This window comes from Trypanosoma brucei, chromosome 9, assembly GCF_000210295.1.
Source record: "Trypanosoma brucei gambiense DAL972 chromosome 9, complete sequence".
In the NCBI taxonomy this organism is placed as follows: domain Eukaryota; phylum Euglenozoa; class Kinetoplastea; order Trypanosomatida; family Trypanosomatidae; genus Trypanosoma; species Trypanosoma brucei.
In genome coordinates this window covers 1-20,185 of record NC_026742.1, presented here as the reverse complement: position 1 = coordinate 20,185, position 20,185 = coordinate 1, and the positions used below count along the sequence as shown (strand labels likewise).

Sequence of the window (20,185 nt, the reverse complement as noted above, 5' to 3'; positions counted from 1 at the left end):
TGTTTATATCTCACATCACCTTATGCTACTTCATCTTTAAAACAAGTTACTCTTTAGTATGGAAGCTGATGCCAATACATTTAACCCACGAATGCTGCGAAGCGCAAATATTGGTTTAGCACAGCCGTTGGATTTTGTCAGCACAAAAGGAAAACATGTGGTGGGAAATTTGCATGGCGTTGTGTTCAATGAAACCACAACAGGTATCACTGGCGGCGTCAATATTGCAGCAACTACAGGAAATCGTACCGCTGCTCGAGGCCGAAGGCGACGGACAGGCATTTGAGTGAGGTATCATTTGCTACACTTGCACGCATCCAGTTGAATAGGTTGGCTTTGGTGTTTTTCTGCCGTGGTGCAATTACTTTATGCCTCATTATTTGCATCAGCGGCTGTTGCTACCGCTGTTAGTGTCATTGATGTAAGTATTCTTTTTTCCCCCTTTCCCTCATGTTGCTGACTTTATTTTTCTGTTGAATGGTTTGTTTGTTTGTTTTTTTGCTTTGTCGGTGTTTCCGGTTTTCGTTCTCTTTTTATTATTTTTGGTTTCATTGTTCAGGTGCGTGAAGATTAGTTATACTGAGGCACCTGTACGGCCTGCGTGGCGTAATTTGGGCCCCACGTAGCCAACACGATAAAAAATGAACTCAGCCGATTCTTCAGGTGAGCCTGTGGAGAATTCCTCTCCCTCTTTATTATCTCCTTGTGTGGCGTCTGGACTAACTGTAACTCTGTTGGGCAGTGTTGCTAATGGAGAAAAAGTGGATTCAGACTCGACATTGCAAGAGAAAGCAATTACAACGTTTTGCATTGTGCATTTGCGGAGGCGACAGCAACTTTTAGAGAAACTTTTGAACGAAGAATTTCCACGGTGGTACGAAATTGGAGTAATACTTCAAACGGTACGTGACGTTCTTCAGCTTGTAGCAGCAGGAAAGGGTGAAGAAACTCATACCACCTTACTTGCAACAGCGGCCCTTGCTGGTTTCCTTGTAACATTTAAACATATAAATACGTTTCCTGCTTTAAGATCACCACCAATGGCTGCCGCTCTCCGTCAATACGTCCATCAGTGGGTGGAGAGTCAAGGTGGAGTACGTTTTGTGCTCTCCAGGCTGAATTTGGTGGAGGATCTTGCCGAACTTATTCGAACTGCTACGGAAGAATATAGTAAAGCTGTTTCAACAACAGCTAGTACCGAATCGGAGGCGTTATTGTTGAGTGCACTTACAGACGTGTGTCGATATTGTATTCAAGTAGCATCCACTGGCACTCCTCAAGAGGATTTTTTCTTGGATAGGAATGCAATGCAGTCTACCATGCGCCACAACTACTCGGTTATTGTTGGTAGTGAGAAGGAAATGCAAAATCACGAGAAGGTTATGCGGTTGTTAGTTGTTGCTCGCTCCACGCTTCATCACAGATGTGCCGAAGATTTGCAAGTAAGTGTCTCTCCTTTAATGGTGGAGTTGCTTTCTTTTTTTGACAACCTGTCATCAACTTGCATTATCCCTCCCGACAACCGGAGAGATGATGTGCCGCGTTGCCGTTTGAGTGGGTTGCGACTCGAATGTGGGGCTGGAAGTTCAGCGGTTGATGATTTCGTCCAACAGTATTGGGATGCAGCAATTGGCAACTCGGTTCCCACACCGTAACGTCTTTTTTTCTTTTCTTTTTTTTAAAAAAAGGATATCAGCTTGTGGTTTTATTTGCTTTTGGGAACCGCTGTTGCTCGTTGGGGCGAGTGTTTGCAGTTTTTTTCTTTTTAGGAGTTACAGGGATTCTCCCGTTCTGCCCATCTGTTCGAAAGAGGGTTTTGGGAGACTCCATCTTTCATTTGTTTTGTTTTTTTTTTTTCTGGTTGCTGGTTTGCTGGTGTTATTCAGGTGCTCATCTCTCTAATATTTTTTCCGGATCAGTGATACGGTGGGCAATTCAATGCCCTCCCTTTTTATTTCCTTTTTTTTTTTAGTTGGCATTTTAAAACCTCCTGCTTATACTTCTTTCCCCCTTCTCTCTTATATCACCTTCTTAATTTCACCACTTTCATTAATATATATTTATATGAACGAATTACACGAGGTTTCTGGCATCATCTAAGTAAAATACCCCATCATACGGTGACGGCTAAAAGAAATAACTTCCAGCGATGGTATTCAGAGATGCCTCCCAACCAAGGCGAATGCTAGTTATTGAAGACATTGTCACTGAAAACAGGAAGCGAATGGAGTTAATGGGTATCAACGCAAATAATGAATCCTTATGCCGTTTATTACTGCAAATGATGTCGGGTGTAGGCGAGTTGTCTAATCTTGCAGAACAGGGTGAAGGCGCTCTCTCACTATCCCGATTCGAACAGGAGGAAGTGAGAACTTTAATTGGTCGGCTGGCGGTGTCTCTTTTTACTGTTGCTGACATCTGCGAAGTGAATTTGGGACAGACGGCAATGGACTTTATCAGTGATCAAATCCAGAGAAAAAACAGCGCACCATCGTTAAGTTTCAAGGAAGCTTCGAAGCGATCTGCGCCTGTTCCAATTGTGGGGGATAAAGGAACTGGAAACCACGCCTTATATGCTACCGAGCAACCGCAGGTGCTGCTTTCTCCAACATCAAACAGGGATTTTTTTAGTCAACTTGACGCCCTCCTCACGCATAACCGGGAGGATTTCGAGAAGGCAGACTTGAAGTGGGTGGCACCACTACCTGATGGCACCGTCCATGAGCTCATTGAGAATGGATCTACGATTAATGTGAGCTACGATGATATACCAATGTACTTGGAGAAAATACAACGGTACCGCAATGCCCGTGTGACAGAAATTTCAACAATGGCACGGCACTGCGATGTAAACACCAGGCACGGCAGTCGTCCTAAAGGTGCTGCGGTTGCGGTTTGTGCTTCTGACGCCAAAAAAGAGCGATTTGATCAACTCTTTTCCCCTCCCTCCACTGCGGATAGTGCCCTTCTTAACTCCAACATCGGTGCCGTCAAAAAATATCCCTCACCCTCTGAGATAATGTTACAACAACCCAATCCAGTGGATGCCACCCTCATTGGTGTCGTGGTATCAGAAGCTGAATTCCAAGCGAAAGTGGAGGCAATCAAAAATGGTCACATCTTTGGCCCAGCAATCGCACAACAGAACCTAACCTTTAGTGTGCCACGTGGTGGTAAGTTGGTTGAACTTGTTCCCAATGGTATTCATATGAAGGTAACTTCAGCAAATGTTTCGGAGTTTCTTCGACTCCTTAATGATAAATCGGCAGCGTTGGGTGGACGAGTTCGGCGTTTGGAGAGTATTAAAAAATTGGAGGTAGCCGGTGTGGGTTCACAAGATCTCTCACGGGAGAAGGGTAAGTTTTCTCCCACACATTTTTCGAAAGACATATTTGCCCCATATGATGAGCGCACGAGCTTCTTCGTCGATACCGACGCATCTGAGGAAATACTACCACTTTATTTGCGTGACCAAGAAGAGCTACAGCGGAGGGCAGACACATACTATGTCCACGTCATTCGTCAAGGGGACATAAAGACATGGAATGCCATATTTGAGCAAGTGCAGGCGGATCCTTCCATGTTGAAAAAATACGGTGTCACTTTCTGCGTTCCAAGTTCGTTTTCTTCACATGGTTCCGAAAATGAACAGAGGCCACGGATTCATGAACTGATAACAAGGGGCTCAACTACCCCTGTGGAGGAGTCGCAACTATGGCTCTTCACAAAAATGGTGAAACAGGTCATGCACCCCAGTGCGTAGAGCGAAAAAAAAAAATAATGGTAAACCTTCGCGTTTACCTTCGCTCCATTATTTCTTCCACTCCCCTTCACTTGATTTTCGTCTTTCTGTATTCATTATTGCGCACATGGGATGGTAGGTATTATTGTGGTAGTAGGTTTGCATGGTGTGTCAAGGTCTCTTAATATGCACCGGCATATTATGCTTGTGCGTGTTTTCCTATGCAGCGTAACTATAAATGATTAACTGGTGTTCCCACGGCACAACAACAACAACAAAAGCAACAACAAAAAATATATATGTCTTTTGTTTCTCATGTAAGTGTCACCCCACCGAAACTTGCACTTGTAACCGCCGCATCACTGGTGGTAACATACATGTTTCACTCGTGTTGCGGCACTATTCGTTGTGAATGCATGCTATCCTAACTGCTTTCTCTTTCCTTCTCTATGGCAACGCATGTGTTTAAATGTAAGTGCATTGATTCAATGAGCATCAGTGAGTCGGACAGCCTTTGGCTACAAAAGAGTATTCACCTCGCCGATCCCATACCGGAAGCCACTGGAGGAGGGGTTGAGACGGACGAGAATTCGAGACCCGGGGAGTTGCTGATGGTGGGAGAAGGCATGGCAAAGGAGGTGGAAGAATTGGGAGGGAGTTCAGGTCCCTCCTCAGCGCGATTTATTCACAGTACTTCTCAACGAGCTTCGTGCAGGCAGTCGGTGTCGAATGCAAGTTTTGCGTCGCTTCATGAAATAGATGAGTTGCGAGCGCGTATCGCTCAACTGAAGCGTGAGCAGTTAAGGTGGTCCGGTAACCAGCGAGAATTAGAAATTGTGCGGTTTGAGCTCGTACAAACACAGCAGGAGTTACAAACAACGCGTGAATACGCGAGAACTCTTAAGGAGCAACTTGACGAAGCAGAGGCCAAAGCTGAAAAGGAGGCCAAAGCACGGCGAAACTCAGAGGCGCAGTTGGAAAAATCGATTTCTCAAAGCAGTAGAGACAAGGAGTTCCTCAAACAGCAGTTGGAAGCTATGAAAGAAGAGCACTGCCGTCAGTTAGCAGAGGTGGAAGGGCGCTCGGAAGTTGAAGGCAGTGGCCGTACGGAGTTCATGCGCGAGCAAATAACCAAACTAACGGAAGATATCGAGGCACTAGACGAAAGCAACGTGAAGAGTCGTGAAGAAGCCTGCCGTCTGGGTAGGGAGAATGAACTCCTTCGTGCCAATATTAAGTCCACCCAAGCCAAATGTGACGAACTCCAACGCTCCCTGGAATCGTGCACGACTCGTTATGCAGAATTGGAAAACATGCACAAGATCTTTGTCGAGAAGACTGAGCGCTCCCAAAGTGAAGCTCTTGACTCCCTAATGGCGACGAATAACGACCGCATGAAGAAGATAATTTCATCCAAGGAAGAAATCATTGATGAGCTCCGTGAGGAGTTGAAGGTCTTCAAGGGAAAATCCGGTTCTTTTTCGGAGGAGATCACAAATCTACAACACCGTGTTCGCATGCTCGAAGCTGAGGCTAAACAAATGACCCAAGAACACGAAAAGGAGTTAAGGAGTATCCGGGACCAGCACCACCTTGCTTTATGCCAGCAGCAACAGGAATCCGAAATTCTCATTCGGGAAGCAAAGAATGGGAGGGTGTCTTTGGAAGAAGAAACATCCTTTTTGAAGCGCCAAGCAGTGAAGGCAGCGGAAGAATTATCCGCAGCCGCAGCACTAATAGTGCAGCGTGAAGAGCAACTAAGCCATCTGGAAAGTGAGAACATCACGATGAGGAATGCCCTGCAAGCCGCTGAGCGTGACCGCGCCTCTGCGGCGGATAAACTTGAAACCGCACGCAGCGAACTCCTTCAGGCTGAGGAGCGCACTCAGCACTTGCAGCAACAGTACGATTTGACTGAAACTGTTTATTCACAGGATATGCTGGAATTGAAGGAAAAGTTGGCCGCGGCGCAAGTGAAGTTGATGCAAACTGAGAGTGAGCTGTCCGCTGTAAGGCAAGAAAAAATGAAATATGAGACAGAAGCAATCACAAATATGTCTGATCTTCGATCCAAGCTAGAGGAAGCGGAGTGTGATAGGAAGCGTCTGCAGCATGCCGTCGAACAGGCATCTCAAACTGATAAACAGCTGGAGCAACTGCGCGTCAAGTATCTTACCATGTGCAAGAGGGCGGAGAATATGGAAATCGAGCTCGCTGCCGTCACGAGTAGATGTTCCCTGCTTGAGAAGCGACTGGATGAGGAGTTCCGCCGCTCGGTGCGGAACGCTTCGCATTCGCCCGTGTCTCTTCATTTTGGAGGTGGGAACGTGTGCCTTCGGGGCATACAATCGGCTAATGTGCCTCCATCCGCCAGTAAACAAGCGAAGAGGAGCCGATCCGTCGAGCAACGTGTTTTTACAATCAGCGGTTTTGACGGAACGGAGTTACTTGAGCAAATTCACAAGCTTCCGTACGCCACAGTTGCCGAGTGTAAATCCAACTCACCGGTCCCCACGAATTTAACCCACTTAGTCACCAACGGGCAGTTAACAGTAAAACTCTTGACAGCTCTTGTGCGCGGGTGTTGGATACTTCCCGAGGCATACGTACATGAGTCAACGAAACAAAAAATGTGGCTTGATGAATTGTCGTATGGTTTCCGACATGTGAAACTGCCGATCGCACGGAAACGTATTGGATTCAGTGAGGGTTTTGTTTCGTCCAGACATCTCAACACGGCGAACCTCATCATTGTGGAGGGCGGTGCCACAGTTGAGAGCAACTTAAGCGAGGCAGATATGATCCTTTGCACACGTAGTGAGTACGGGAACATGGAGAACACTCGGGCAGTAACTTGGGATAAGTTGGTTGAGTTCATTTACCCCGTTAAAATCGGTGTCGTGGCAGAGGAAGTAAAGCAGCCACAGTAGTAGAATATATTATGCTCCCTCTGCAATTGGGGGGGGGAGAGGAAAGAGGGGGAGAGAGGCTCTAAAGGATGAGATGAAATACCGAACGTATGCAAAGATGATAGAGTAAGATGAAATGAAGAGAACTCAATATAAGCGAAAAAAAAAAGGGGGAACAGGGAAACAGAAACTTAGAGAAGTGACACTATTATACGATTATCAGTTTGCTGTTTTTTACAGTTGAGCCGTTTGTTGATCATCCACATTTAACTTTTCTTTTTTATTGGGTTTGTTGTTTTCCCCTAACGTCAGCTGCTGCCATTGAGTGACGGAAGGAAGACCATTCCCACCCATACACTGACACCGCGTCGGAGGCAGGAGAAAATGCCTTTTGTTCAGTATAAATTTCCTTCCCCCTCCCTTATAATCACTAGAAGTTCGTGCAACTACTAAAGTTGTAGCAATGTGAGGAAATAACTGAGAGGCGTGGTTTCGTTTTACACAAACGTTTACTGGCTAAATTGGTAGCGAGAAAATCTAAATGGATGAAAAGGAGATGTATCATATCCTATTTTGATGTCGCTTTTGCACCTACCTCTTCTTTTTTTCCCCCATCAAGCAGTAAAAGTTAGAATGACACGACACTCCTTTATGATGGTTTTGTAATTGCGCCACTTGCCCTCGGGTGGTTTGATGCATGCGAAATCACCAACACGACTTGCGCTAAGAGACAAGAATCATACCGTTAATCTCCACTCATTCCTCAACATAAGTATAACTTTTCTTTCTTCCCATGTTGTTGTGGGACTTTGCCATCACTTTCCGCGGTCATTAACCGAAGCTGCGAGACACATCCGATATTATAGATGCCGCTATTAAGTAGGACTGAGGATTCCTTTCATTTACATGCACTGCCTTCTGGCACGGGATGTATATATTTCTTGTAACGTTGTTGGGGTGCGGTGTAATGCAAACTAAACGGGAAGTTCCCTCAATTAGGCGCACCCCCATAAACACCGCTTAGCAATTCTTTTTGACATAAATTCTTGTTACTTTTACATCCTTTACCTCTCTGTAACTGCTTTCCATGCAGTTAAAGGATGCTTTATTTATTTAAAATCTCCTTTTGTTCGTTACAACAGTAATTTTGCATAATGTTTGTTTCGGAGAATCCTCCCGGAGAGTGAAGAACATGTGATAAAAATGGGGAATTGGTGTGCGGTTTCTTCACTCACTGAGGAGAGAGTGGTGGTATTTGGAAGTATTTTTTTCTACCACGAGGAGAAACCATGCAAGTTGTCTCCAAGAGAACATATTTATACTGCACAAATACTCCTTTACAGTCTGCTGTCCACGGAAAGTGCACCAACATTTCTTCGCAGTTGCCGTGTCGGTGTGTGATTATTATTTATTTATTTTTTTGCACCAGATGGAAGTTGTCCATCTTTTTTTTGTATGTGAAGTGTAGGACCCGTTTTGTCTGGGGAGTGTTTTTCCGCATGTTGGGCGCGACAGCTTTAATGCGCTGTCATTTACTCCGGAATCGGGACGGATGGGACTCATGAGCACTTTCGCTCCGCACTTAAAGTAGGGTTCCCCGAGAGGAGTTGAAGAACAAAAACATCCAAAAAAAAAATGTGGATGAGCGACACTTTGAAATGTATTTTAAAAAAAAAAAAACGAAAATGACAACTATGCTTGTAACAAATACAATATTTTCGATATACAAATTGGAGCAGAGCGACACGTTTTGCTTTTTGTGCAAACTGTCAGGGTAGGCAGCTATGACTGGGTAGTCAGATTAATTAAATAAAGTGCACTCCTTCATAAGAACTGTGGGAGTAAACGGAGCTAATGAGGAGAGAAACCATAATTTGTAACTGTTATCTGTAAAAGAGATGCTAAAGGGACATCACGTGACTTCGTATAGGAATTATTGTCAATGGATCCGAAAGGGTGATTGCTATGATGTTAATACCGTTTATATATTGATCTTATGTGAGCCCTTCCATTAACCCCAAAAGAAAAAAAGCGCAAAGAACCGGTTCTCTCAGTTAAATGTAAGAGAAGGTCCAGCAGGAGCATTTCACGGGCTCCTGCTGCTTTTTTTGTTTCGAAAAAAAAATTTAGAACTTAAACCTTATGAACAGTCAACAGGAAAGTTTGACCCGTTTTCGAGTGTCATAATTTATTTATTCCTCTACAGTCGTTAAATCGTATCCGAGGCGGTAAATTTCGCAAACCCGTTGTACATACACAACTTCAACCGTGGCTGATGCATGGGAAAGTTTGAGTGTAAGCGAGCGGGTGCCAACTAAACACAAAACATTTATTATTACATTCCAAGGGCGAAGTAAAGGAAGCTTTGCACTGGTGGCGATTTGTGAGAAGCTTAAGCACATAAAGACGGTGTAACAACGAAGCTATGCAGACAAGGTTTTCCGTTGCCATGCCATCCACCACATCACGGTATCAGAACCCAATGGTCGTAACAGGAGGCTAAGTGGAACCACTTCCTTTGATAGGATACACTCATGGCGGGTTTCTCTTGTATTGATATCTTTTTTTTTTACACGACGAATGTGGCATATGCGCGGTATGTTTCGGCCACTGAGGTGAAGAAACACTGGAACTTTTACCTTGCAGAAATATGTTCTACCACGCATGTGCCGCGAAACTTCGGAGATGTCCCTTGTGTTGGGAGTCTGTGACAGATTACAAGCCGGCTTACCCTTAACTTTTACGTTAAATCAACAATGTAATTAAGGTGTTGGGAAAAGTTAGAGGGAACCTGAGGATATTAACATGGATCAGATAGCAAGAGAACTTGGGGGTGATTGAATAGACGGGCGGTCGTCGATTTATAAACGGTTTGAGGAGTCGCGAGAGGGTGGCTGGAGAAGGCTGCATTTGTCTGGATGCGGGGTGAATTTGAACAGTTTGGTGGCGTTGCGTGGTTCGGTGGCCCTTGAGGAACTGGATCTATCAGGTTGCGAAGGAATTTCAAATGTTGATGTAACCAAGAATTTGACTAAGTTTAAAAAGCTGAACCCGCGCAACTGTGAGATATTAGGAGGTTTGAGGAGTCTATAAACTTCGAAGGGGTTGGAGGAATTGGATCTTGATGGGTGCAAAGCGTTTTTGAGTGAAGAATTCGTGGTATTGATACCACTCTCGAGTTGAAGGATATTGTGCTGTGGATTGGAAAAAATCCCCACTGTGTTGTTGATAAACTGAGGGAACGAAGGGCCTGACATGAATAACAATATTTTTTTTGGTTTTTACTTTCAACAATTTTATGTTGATTACTTCCGCTTCTTTTATTGCTTAGTATTTGTAGCTTTTTTGAAAGTGAGTGTCGTGTTTTCGTACACGTGGGTTATGCGGTGCAGCATTTCTAAAAGAGACCCTTTGTTCGTGATAGTGCTATTATTACCATGAAGTTGTTCTTTTGCTTTCTTACCTGTCTGTTTAAAGTTAATTCTTTTGTTGTGATTATCTTTGTTGCTCTTGATACCTTCGATGACTTTTTAAAACCTAGGTGGGTTCGCCATTTTTTGTTAGTTTTTTACTTCTGCCACCAGGCGTTTTTGCGGATACTGCTGAGAAGGATTATGACCAGCATGTCTGGTTAGAGATATTCCCCTAAATCCGTTGGATGGGATTAGAAAAATCCAAGATTTTGATTTCAGTTGATACGCAAAGCGGGTTAAACATCAGCTGTTCTCTGTAATTTTGGGTTGTGTGTGTGCATTGCTTATTTTGTATTGAAGTGGTTGAGCCGAAGATATGTGTGCTTCAACGTCTCAAATCCGCAGTAGATAATTATGTTTATTCTCTTTCTTCTGCTATGGCTGGGCCATCGGTGTTTAGGTTAGGGAACATGCTATGTCGCACGAAATCTGTTTGGTGTGGCATCTTGTGCGTTTTTTTCATTACTTCGATTGGTGCTGTGACGTATTGTTGGAATCGTGGGTTGTGCAAGTCGCGCCCACAACCTTATTGTGAGTCAGGTCTCTTTGGGTCCCTTTGTCTCTGCGCATTTGCTGTTTTTGCGTTCGCATCGGTGTTTTGCTCTGTGTTGGCAGGGTGGCGGGCGTGGCAGCAGCAAGACGTACGGGACTGTTTTTTTAGCTTTTTTTCATGTTTCCAGTGTAGGGATTACTCCGCACCCTTCGGGTAGTAGGTCTTGTTGCCTACGTTGTTGTGTTTCTTCGCCGAAGTCGTAGCTGCTGTGGCATTTCCGCCTGGATGCGCTTCGCTATCCCTTGTTATTGCTAAGGTTTTGGTGCATGAGCTTTTTTTGTTGGTTGTTGTAACTGCTGCCCTTCCTGGCTTTTTGTTTATTTTGGTGCCCTTTATCTGCTTTTATTCGTGTTGGGATGCCTTTGTTTAGTGTTTGGGTTTATGGGTTACCTTTGCCGGTGCCGGTTGGTATAGTATTTGCTCTCAGTTGGTTTACTTTTTACTTATATGTTGTCTGGATCCCGCTGATAATTTTTTTAAAACTTTCAGGTAAGTTGAGTGTTTCTGTGACCTTCTCGCTGTGGTGGAATGTACTCCTACGCTAGGATATACCTGTGATTACTATTTGCTTGCCCTTTCTGGGTAAAGGCTTCTTTCTTTTTTTTTTTGTTGGAATTTCTAGGAGTCACTACTCTTTTTCCTGACTTTATTTTGGTCTGCGGTACAGCTGCTGCTTCCCTTGCTGAATGGTGTTATCTTTGTGTTTCTTTGTTGTTGTTTTTGCTAGTCATGTCACCGCCACCAGCTTTAATAGGTTTTGTTTTTGTTTTTGGCTTCTGGTTTTTTTGTCTTGAAGCAGCCGCCTTTGCAACTTTTTCCCTCTCTGAGATTTGTATGTTGAACTGTGGTGCACGGTTTCTTTTAAATTGTAATTTACTATTTGGATGTTTGTGTACACCCCGGTTGCTTTGTTGTTCGGTGATGAATTTGGAGTACATTTTAGTGAGGGTGTACTGGACGCTTGAAGACGTTCATTCGAATAGTTGCGGGAAGTTAATCTCCGTTGAGATATGCTGTTGCTGTAGTTTGGGATGTTTTCGGGGTCTGCGTGAGTTAGAATGTCTGAGCAGCTGCGCGATATAAGAGTGTCATTCACAGAGGTTAATTGCCTGTTTATGACCGATTAGTGTGATCGGACTGCAATGTTCGTTGGTGGTGGTCGCGATTCGCTTTTCTCCTTGTGGTACCTAGGGGGTTCGGTAGTTTACTGTGCCTCGTTGTGTGTGATTGTCCAGTTTGTTAGGGTTACGAACTTTTGTAGTTTTGACGAAACCAACCATGCCCTCCTTTGGTGAATTACATTATGGACAATGTTGTCAAAAAATTGAGGGTGTGTGTGTTGGCCATTGTCACTGCGTGTTGGTCTGCGACTACTGTTGAAACATTGGGGGAACTTTGTAACGTTTACTCGGATTTGTTGATTTTTGGTGGTTTACCGGTCCGCACTACAGTAGTAATTCGCTAGTTTGGGTGAATTAAGTTTTATCTGCTCGTTTCAGCTGACAATGTCCTTGATGGAAAGGAGCAGTGAGATCTTTCATACCCGTGATAAGAGTAAGTACGGTTATCAATCGTCTTTTCGTCTTTCCCCCAGTTCTTTAGAATCCTTTTTTTCAGTATTTAAGCATCCTATAAGATTTAAGCAGACTTGGGTTTCTCTGGGAACTTGTTCTTGCGCTTTCGCTTGGCAGCGGGCAGGTTCTCGCTGCCCAAGACGGCGGATCCAAAGAGAGCAACAATTCGTTGTCCGTCCCGTGCACCGTCGCGGAGCTCCTCGAACGCTTCGGTCACACGTTGGCCAATGCCAGAGAAAAAAGCAGCGGCAACAGAACATCCAAACGAGTGGTGACGCTCCAGACAGGGAAGCTCACTCAGAGGGCGCGTGAGTTTTACACAACGCTTGACCTACTTTTTGTTGAAGCAACCGCTCTCCTCGAGACCAACGACAGAGTAAGTGAAAACGAGTATTTCGAACATCTCCAAGAGCAATTCGATATACTGGGACATTGTGGCGTGCCATCTGCGACGTACATTCAAAGACACACCCTTTGGTTGTCCAAACTGCCACTATTCTTATCATTATTATTGCTATGGTAATTTCTTTTAAACTCTTTTTATGAGTTTACCACTCAATTTCAACTTTAATTATAAACAATCCGTTTATTTTCCGTCATCTCACATGTATATTGCGGCAGAAATTTCATATTTTATGCTTTCTTATCCGTCTGTTACTGTTAGGGTTAGGATATCGGCACATTAAAATAACAAGGCCTTCCAAGGGAGGAAGAGGGATGCATGAACTAGTGAAGGGCTGCAGAGGCGTTGTGCCATGCTCAGAAATAATATAGGGCCTTAAGGAAGTATCAGGTATGATTATACTCGGGAAGGAGTTGCTGCCCAAACTCATAATTATGTATTTCCAGAAAAGATCAAGTATTGCGCAACTTCCGTCGGAAGAAAGTTTACGAGGAGCAATGGGATGAGGAAAGGCGCCACTATATGGTTTGGTGAGATCCACAACGTGAGAAGTGGAAGGGAGCTTGGAGAAAGAAGCACGCGGGTACGCCACACGCATTCAGCAAGAGAGCAGTAATGGCCGGGTGCATTCCATTAGTGATAGCTCCGCTAAAACCCACGACACAAATAACGTGAAGACATGACAATGGCGCAGCAGTTTTTTTTTCTGCATACGGAAGATCGCAAACATGATCACGGTTTCATAGTCACTGTAGTCCTTAAAGGGGTTGCTCTTAAAAACATTTTTGTCCTGGCTTTTAAAATTGTTATTGGGACAACTGCTGTCTCCTGCGGAACACTGAAATTCCACGTATTGCCACAAATGACAAAGATACAAGCACTGCCAACAAAGAAGTTAAAGACCCAAAAGTAACGGAGCATATTCGAAAAAGGGAAAGAAGCCAATGCAAAATCAAACCGCTACCAAAGTAATATCGCACACAGCTGTTGCAGCAGGTGTGCCCGTGCTACTCATGTTATTGTCGAGGTGTTGCCAGGCGCAAGCAGTGACGGAGCCATCTTCTGACAAAGTAACAAACCTCTGTACAGAAGCTAAGTACACAGCCCATCTGGCGAATCGCATCGTAGCGGCGGCAGAAAGGCAAGAGCGCGAAATATCCGACATGCAAATTTATGCAGAGGCATGGAATCTTCTTGCCGCAGTTACAAACCAAACAGAGAAGCGGGCCGCGACGTATGCCCTTGCCGCGTACATGTCCACCGCAGCGGCGACAGCAAGGCGGGTCCACAATGGGAAGTACAAGGCAGCGGTGGCAACCGCAAAGTTGCTGCACAGGAGAGCGGCGCTAACGCGCACGTTGCTGGCGGTGAGCTTCTACGGAAGGACAGTGGTGGGAATAGACACTGTAGACAAAAACTCCGTATCTATATGCAAACAAGTGTTAACACCGACATTAGCTGGCGACGGAAGTTGTGCACACCGAACCAATGATAACAGCCAACCAGAAGGAATTTCCGTTAACTTGAAGGCAGCGACGCACATAAAACTGCTAAATAGCAGCAAACTAAACCCCCGTGGATTAACTCATTCTGTCGAAATAAAAGAATCAACAGAATCGGAAAGAAAAAAAAATAGGCACTGAGGGGTGCCCGGAGGTGTTCGGAGGCGACCATTATGTTAAATTCGTAGCATCAACGACAGAAAGTGACAGTGGCAGCGATGTAATACCGATTAATATCTTTGTGGGCGACGATGCGAGCACAGATTGCGCTGTGCTACATAACGAATCGGAGAAATCAGAAAAGGACAATGACTTGCTGATTAACAAAATATGCAACTACATAAAAGAACCCGACCCTCAGATAATAACCATATCCAGTATGACGCCCGCTATGTTAGCAAACACAACTGCAGTCCAAATGGCGTTCAAAAGCTTCTTTCACGAAACAAGAGGTAAATCCTCGGCCGGAAGCAGCATCGAAAGCCAACTTAAGAGCCTTTACGGTGGGGACAAGAAAAACTTCACCAGAGACTTCGTAAAAATTCTGAAGACAAAGAACGTGACGTACCACACGGGCGCAGGATTCAAAACTGAGACGCTCCTTGATGCGGCTAGAAACAAAAACGCACAGAGGGCTCTAATCTATCTGGAAGATCAAAGACCAGTAGAGGAGTCAAAACAGACACAAACGGACGAGAGTGAAATCAACGGCCCGGACTGCGGAGGTGAGGGGCAAGAGGAGTGCAAATTAGATGAAAGAAAAGACACAGAGAAACCAAACGGAACTCAAATGCGGAAATGGCCTAAAGCACTCCAGTGGATGATGGAAAGACAAGGAGGAAATTGCAATGCAATACAGCAGGAAGATTGTAAAGGCGACTGCACATGGGAGGATGGAGTTTGTGACGGTGCAGTTGGCATTTCTGCTTTGATGAATATTCCTCTGTTCATGGCATTTTTGCTTCTAGCATAAAAATTTATTGGAATACCTTATTGTTGCAAACATTGATTTTTTTCCTGGAATTATCTTAATGTAGTGGAATTTGCTTTTTTCTGGAAATGTCTTATTGTACGAAATTCCGCATCTTTGCTGAAATATCTTAGATAAATTTACATTCATCTTGGAAATATTTTATACAATTCTTAAATGTGCGTTTGTATTTCAACGTTTTTTTTAAACATGTGAAGACTTTGAGAGATCGTTTTTGTTGTTGCACAAATTTGATGTTTGAATGTAAAGTGTTATGTTGGTGGAGTGTCAAAAATGAGTGCTATTTAGGATTTTTGCTATTATGGTTTATTCAATTAATTTTATGTTTACCTTTGAAAATGTAAATACATGCAAATCTTCTCCAGTGTTGTGGCCGGGGAGTATAATGTAGTAAGGTAACGGTTTACGAATGAAAAATGGGTTCTATTATAACTTTTTCTATTTTGGCTTATTTTGTTTTAATAATAGATATTACGAGTAATTTAAGGTTACGATAGTAATAGCAGTATGTAATATTGGGTGTGCCATGTAAGTGTACATACTAATTTTATGATATGAGCGGTGGCACACAACGACGCTAAACAAAATAGGGGCACTTAAGCCAACTCCGAGGGTGCAATGTAAAAGAGCAAGTGAGTGCGAGAGGAATAGCACGAGGAATATTTTTTAAAAGATAGCTCAGTGAGACGGGGGGAGAGAAATAGAAATGGAATATGTGCATTTTTCGTTGTGCATTTAATGTGCATATGCTTCCCCATTTTATCTGCTACTTCCTATTCTCTGCACATCTTTGAAAGATATTGGTTGTAGCCTCGGGTCAGTTCTAGCCTTCTCCGTTTAAACTGTGCCCATCTTTGCCTGTACGGGGGAAACATTTTGCTAGGGCGTTTTCTCCCCTCCATATGAGAGACTGTCTGTATTACCAAAGGCTGCGCAGGGGGGATGGGATATCCAACTTTTCTGGCGATCTTCTCGTTTTCACTGCTCGAGTTGGTTTCTCTTCGTGAGAGTATAGAGTGGGTTCATCGGGACCCTTTACGTTAGAGAGATCCATTAGGAATCGTGCAAGCTGTTTACTGTTTTATATTTCCTCTTTCCTCACTATTTCTATACCGTATTTTTTCCTTAGTGGAAGTAATTTCGGGTATAATAGCAGATGGAGGGATGAATCCTCACATGTGACCTTCAGCAAGTTGTGCGCGGCTTCCTTCTTCGGCTTGACGCGCCTTGCTTGAAGATGAATTGTGAGGTAATGCCTCTGTGTGCACCTCATTGGGAAGTACGGGCATTGGTGTGCTCTCTGCAGTATAAGATTTATTAATACCGATTCATCTTTCTTTGAAAATTGCGGCAGCATTATAGTGTGTTTGTGTGTGCCATAACAGTAAGTATTGTGACTTGTATGCAGTATCTCACCTTGCGCCCACAAAATCTGTTTCTTCTTTCGTGTCCTTTCCTATTTTTGGTCTTTCCCTTGAGATTTCCCCATCAATTGTTACCCCTGCCTCTTGCACTGCCTTTTTTTCCTCACTGATATCTCCTTCCCCCTCTCTTCTTAACTCTTGAATGCTGTTCTCGCATCATTGGCCTCAGCGATTCATCGTGTCCTGGTTTCTTTTCACGCATATAGCAAAACAGCCAGCTGTAATGGTACCCCTTTCCACACATGGAGCATTTTTCTTTAAGTGGCTTTTCTTTCTCTTTGAAGTCTCCTGTAGTATTGCCTGATTTCGAATGCATTTGTGTCTTGTCAGCCAAGCTTAACTCTTCAGCACCCTTTTAACCCTTAGACACTCCAGTTTGTTCTTCTTATCATCCGTATCCTCCATGCTATGCTCTGCCGGTTGATTCTCATTTTTTGTCTTCTGTTTGTTGCTTTTCCTGATGTTTTGTTAGCATATGCCTTTTTAATCATCCAAACGACACATATTTCATATGGCACCATCAACACTTTAGCTCTCCTCTTTCCTCATCTACTTCTTCTTCTCTTCCACCTTTCTATCGATTCTCAACCTGCGATATCATTTCCTTGTGTGTGTGTGACCATGTACTCCACTAGTAAGACTCTTCTCTAAAACTCCGTTTCACAAACATGGCAGTTGTATTTATCTTTTTATGCCTGCACCGCCAATTTTTAAATGTTTTTCATTACCAGCGCCCTTTTCCTTTTACAAAGCGTGTATCGTCATCAGGTGCACTTCTCCAACTTGACGACATGCACACACCACGTTAGACACTGGATATATTATAGGCTCATTTTTTTTACCCCAACCTGTGATGACTAAGTTTCTGTATTATCGTTTTGTGTACTTATCCCTTCCATCTTTTAATAGGTGTCCAATTCATCAAAATCACCGCAAATCCATCTAAACTCAGACTGCTCCGTTGTTTTTGTGAGTATCCGATGTAGCCATCCGAAATGCTTCGAGGTGCCTTTTTCATATTGCACGAGTAATGATTCCTCCATCTTTTCCATTTTGGATTTTTTCTGCGTATGTTTAATATAGTGGAGTAGAGCGCTGCGGTGTGTTTGTCATGCTTTGCCAGCTTCAAATTCCTTGCTCCTTTCGAGACGGATCTGTATTTCTATACTCGTGACTATGTCAGTGATCCATGCCGGATACGACTGTGGCTTTGCTTTTCCCTTCTCGGCCACCTTGTTGGCTGCGTCATTGCGTAGCACCACGCAATTCGAAAACACGAACTGGAAGTGGATGGATACACGAAACCGCACAATACGCAAGATGAGGTCCCAAATACGTCTCAGAATCGCGTTCTCCACCACAACAGGACCAATAATCAGCGCCATCAACAGCGACAGTGAGTCCGTGAAGGCCACAACTCTCGTTCTGTGCGTCTTTTTTAGCTCCATGAAATCAGCTAGCCTCTTCAACCCCGCCTCCATCGCCACACATTCCGCGCGATAGCTGCAGGCCGACGGCCCAGCTCCAAACACAACCTTCTCCCTCTTCCCCTCCTTCGTGTACACAAGGGCACCTGCGCCTGACGAGACGTCCAGCACCACGGACCCTTCTGTCCACACCTGGTTGTCATAGTCCTTGGACCGCTGTACCCACCGCATGGTATTCACCTTCTTGTCCTTCTCCGGCGCGTCCACTTTAATGTCACCTGGCTCGGTGGTGTTGAAGTGAACGCGCCCGGTCAGCCGCAACACCGTCGCATCGTGTGGTTTGCCAGGGCTATCGATGGTACTGTACAGAAGCTGCACCATCGCAAGCTTGACATTTACTGAATGCTCAGGCGGGAAAATATGCTGTCCGTAATTTTTAATTGCGTTGGGCCATTGGCTTTCATGCGTCGATAGTATTCCAAGGCTCTCCGGTACGCCACATCGTTTATAGACTTCAGCCGAGCTTCTCGCATGGCATCCTCCCGATTGGCTGCGTTGGGAATACACTACACTATGTGCGCCACCTGTCCATGCACTCTCTCCAGCCTCTCATGATCCGACAGCGAGGCATCGAACCACCAAGAAGCAATGCCGTAAAAGATCTTATCCTGGACCAGCGCCAGCTAGAAGGTTCGCAGTTTCTTCCTTTCTGGGCCCCATTCCGACGACGCCACAGCCCTGAGCGGCAAGAGCCGCGTGCCTACCGCTGCCTTCACGCTCCTTGCATGCTTGCTCAAACCCTTGTGCGGCTGCACGGTAAGACCGAGCAGCTTCGGTGTGTACACTTCCTTCAACACAGTCTCACCAATCCTCAGGTCCAGTAGGTTCTTGTCCCGCGCACTGAACAGCGTGTACTCAGTCTTCTCCGCTGACACCTCCATGTAGTGCTGCGACGACCAATTCGTGACGCAATCCAGCCCTTGTTTGACGGTTCGCTGGATTGCATTCAGGTCGGAGCTCGTGCATACTATTGTGAGGTCTTTCGCGAAGAACCCGTGCTTCAACCCAGGAAAGCAATTCAGCCTCTTGCTCAGCGAATCCACCGTTACAATGAACAGCAGTGGACCTTACACCGAGCCCTGATGGACGCCGCAGGTGAGTTGTGTACTCTCCGAAAGAGTATTTTTCACCCTCAACTGCGCCGTGCGACACTGCAGGAAGCCCGCGATCCACGTCACCATATGCTTCTCAACTCCAAATAACTCTAGCACCCCGACCGTGCAGCCCTGATCAACCGAATCAAAAGCACGCGCGTAGTCAATGAACACAGCTGCAGCCTTCTCACCGTCCCTCCTCCGCCGCACGCCGCTTATCCACCTGCATGAGCGCGTCCAGCGTCGACTGCGCCAGCCTGAAGCTTGCTTGCTGTGGCTGCAGTTTGTCTTCAATTAAGTCCCTGACACGACGTGCCACGATGCGCTCCATCACCTTGCACAGCGTGCTTATGAGAGTGACTGGCCGAAAGGACGCCACGTTGCTAGCTGGCCTGTTCGGCTTCAGAAGCGGGACTATGATACCGTACCTCCACTTGGCTGGTACCCTCCGCGTGCGCAGACTGCAGTTGAACATTCGCAGCACACACTTCTTGGCTACTCTTTCTAGCTGCTTCAACTCCTCGCAGCGGACCGCATCATCGCCCGGCGCCGTGCCAGAATTTTTTTTTTGGAATTTTCTTCGTGCCTTCGTGGGAGTTTCCCCCCACTGGCGCGGCCATCAGCCATCACCGTAGAGCCCTGAGATGCTATCGGTCTGGCGACTGTGGCAGAGTCTCCCTTTTTTATTCATCCTAACACACCCTCTATAATTTTTGTTGTAGCTCCGCAGTTGAACGGAATACAGCAGATGGGGCGAGAAGCCCCCACACCCCAGACTCTCCCAAAGATGTCAATTAGCAATCCTTTTGTTTTGATTTTTGTTATTCGTTTATTATTCTCTCCCCCTCTTTCTGTTTCTGTTGCTTGTTGACTGCATACCTCCTCTGTCTCTGAGGGTGTCTGGACTATTCCTGCGTCCGGTGCTTTTCCTGCTGGCTCCACACTCGGCAATAAGGGGGGAAGTTGCAGAAGGGAAAGTGGGTTGTATGACTGTTACATTAAGTGAGGACTTCACCTGCGGCCGGCTCCGTTC

General features: G+C 45.1%; 8 protein-coding genes across 8 annotated transcripts; 6 read left to right on the top strand and 2 right to left on the bottom strand.

The window, feature by feature from the left end:
* Nucleotides 1-641: 641 nt before the first annotated feature.
* TbgDal_IX90 (hypothetical protein, conserved) lies at nt 642-1,655 on the top strand (the record flags this gene model as incomplete). Its single annotated transcript, XM_011777908.1, has 1 exon — nt 642-1,655. One exon carries the CDS (start codon nt 642-644, stop codon nt 1,653-1,655), a length of 1,014 nt encoding a protein of 337 aa, XP_011776210.1.
* Nucleotides 1,656-2,149: 494 nt separating this feature from the next.
* On the top strand, nt 2,150-3,763 carry TbgDal_IX80 (hypothetical protein, conserved; the record flags this gene model as incomplete). The annotated part of the gene is made up of 1 exon (XM_011777907.1): nt 2,150-3,763. One exon carries the CDS (start codon nt 2,150-2,152, stop codon nt 3,761-3,763), a length of 1,614 nt encoding a protein of 537 aa, XP_011776209.1.
* Nucleotides 3,764-4,191: 428 nt separating this feature from the next.
* Nucleotides 4,192-6,672, top strand: TbgDal_IX70 (hypothetical protein, conserved; the record flags this gene model as incomplete). The annotated part of the gene is made up of 1 exon (XM_011777906.1): nt 4,192-6,672. One exon carries the CDS (start codon nt 4,192-4,194, stop codon nt 6,670-6,672), a length of 2,481 nt encoding a protein of 826 aa, XP_011776208.1.
* A 2,840-nt stretch (nt 6,673-9,512) lies between these two features.
* On the bottom strand, nt 9,513-9,908 carry TbgDal_IX60 (conserved hypothetical protein, unlikely; the record flags this gene model as incomplete). The annotated part of the gene is made up of 1 exon (XM_011777905.1): nt 9,513-9,908. One exon carries the CDS (start codon nt 9,906-9,908, stop codon nt 9,513-9,515), a length of 396 nt encoding a protein of 131 aa, XP_011776207.1.
* A 593-nt stretch (nt 9,909-10,501) lies between these two features.
* Nucleotides 10,502-10,834, top strand: TbgDal_IX50 (conserved hypothetical protein, unlikely; the record flags this gene model as incomplete). Its single annotated transcript, XM_011777904.1, has 1 exon — nt 10,502-10,834. One exon carries the CDS (start codon nt 10,502-10,504, stop codon nt 10,832-10,834), a length of 333 nt encoding a protein of 110 aa, XP_011776206.1.
* A 572-nt stretch (nt 10,835-11,406) lies between these two features.
* TbgDal_IX40 (conserved hypothetical protein, unlikely) lies at nt 11,407-11,760 on the top strand (the record flags this gene model as incomplete). Its single annotated transcript, XM_011777903.1, has 1 exon — nt 11,407-11,760. One exon carries the CDS (start codon nt 11,407-11,409, stop codon nt 11,758-11,760), a length of 354 nt encoding a protein of 117 aa, XP_011776205.1.
* Nucleotides 11,761-12,182: 422 nt separating this feature from the next.
* On the top strand, nt 12,183-12,563 carry TbgDal_IX30 (hypothetical protein, unlikely; the record flags this gene model as incomplete). The annotated part of the gene is made up of 1 exon (XM_011777902.1): nt 12,183-12,563. The coding sequence occupies one exon, from the start codon at nt 12,183-12,185 to the stop codon at nt 12,561-12,563; it is 381 nt and encodes a 126-aa protein (XP_011776204.1).
* Nucleotides 12,564-12,877: 314 nt separating this feature from the next.
* TbgDal_IX20 (conserved hypothetical protein, unlikely) lies at nt 12,878-13,252 on the bottom strand (the record flags this gene model as incomplete). Its single annotated transcript, XM_011777901.1, has 1 exon — nt 12,878-13,252. The coding sequence occupies one exon, from the start codon at nt 13,250-13,252 to the stop codon at nt 12,878-12,880; it is 375 nt and encodes a 124-aa protein (XP_011776203.1).
* Nucleotides 13,253-20,185: the final 6,933 nt, after the last annotated feature.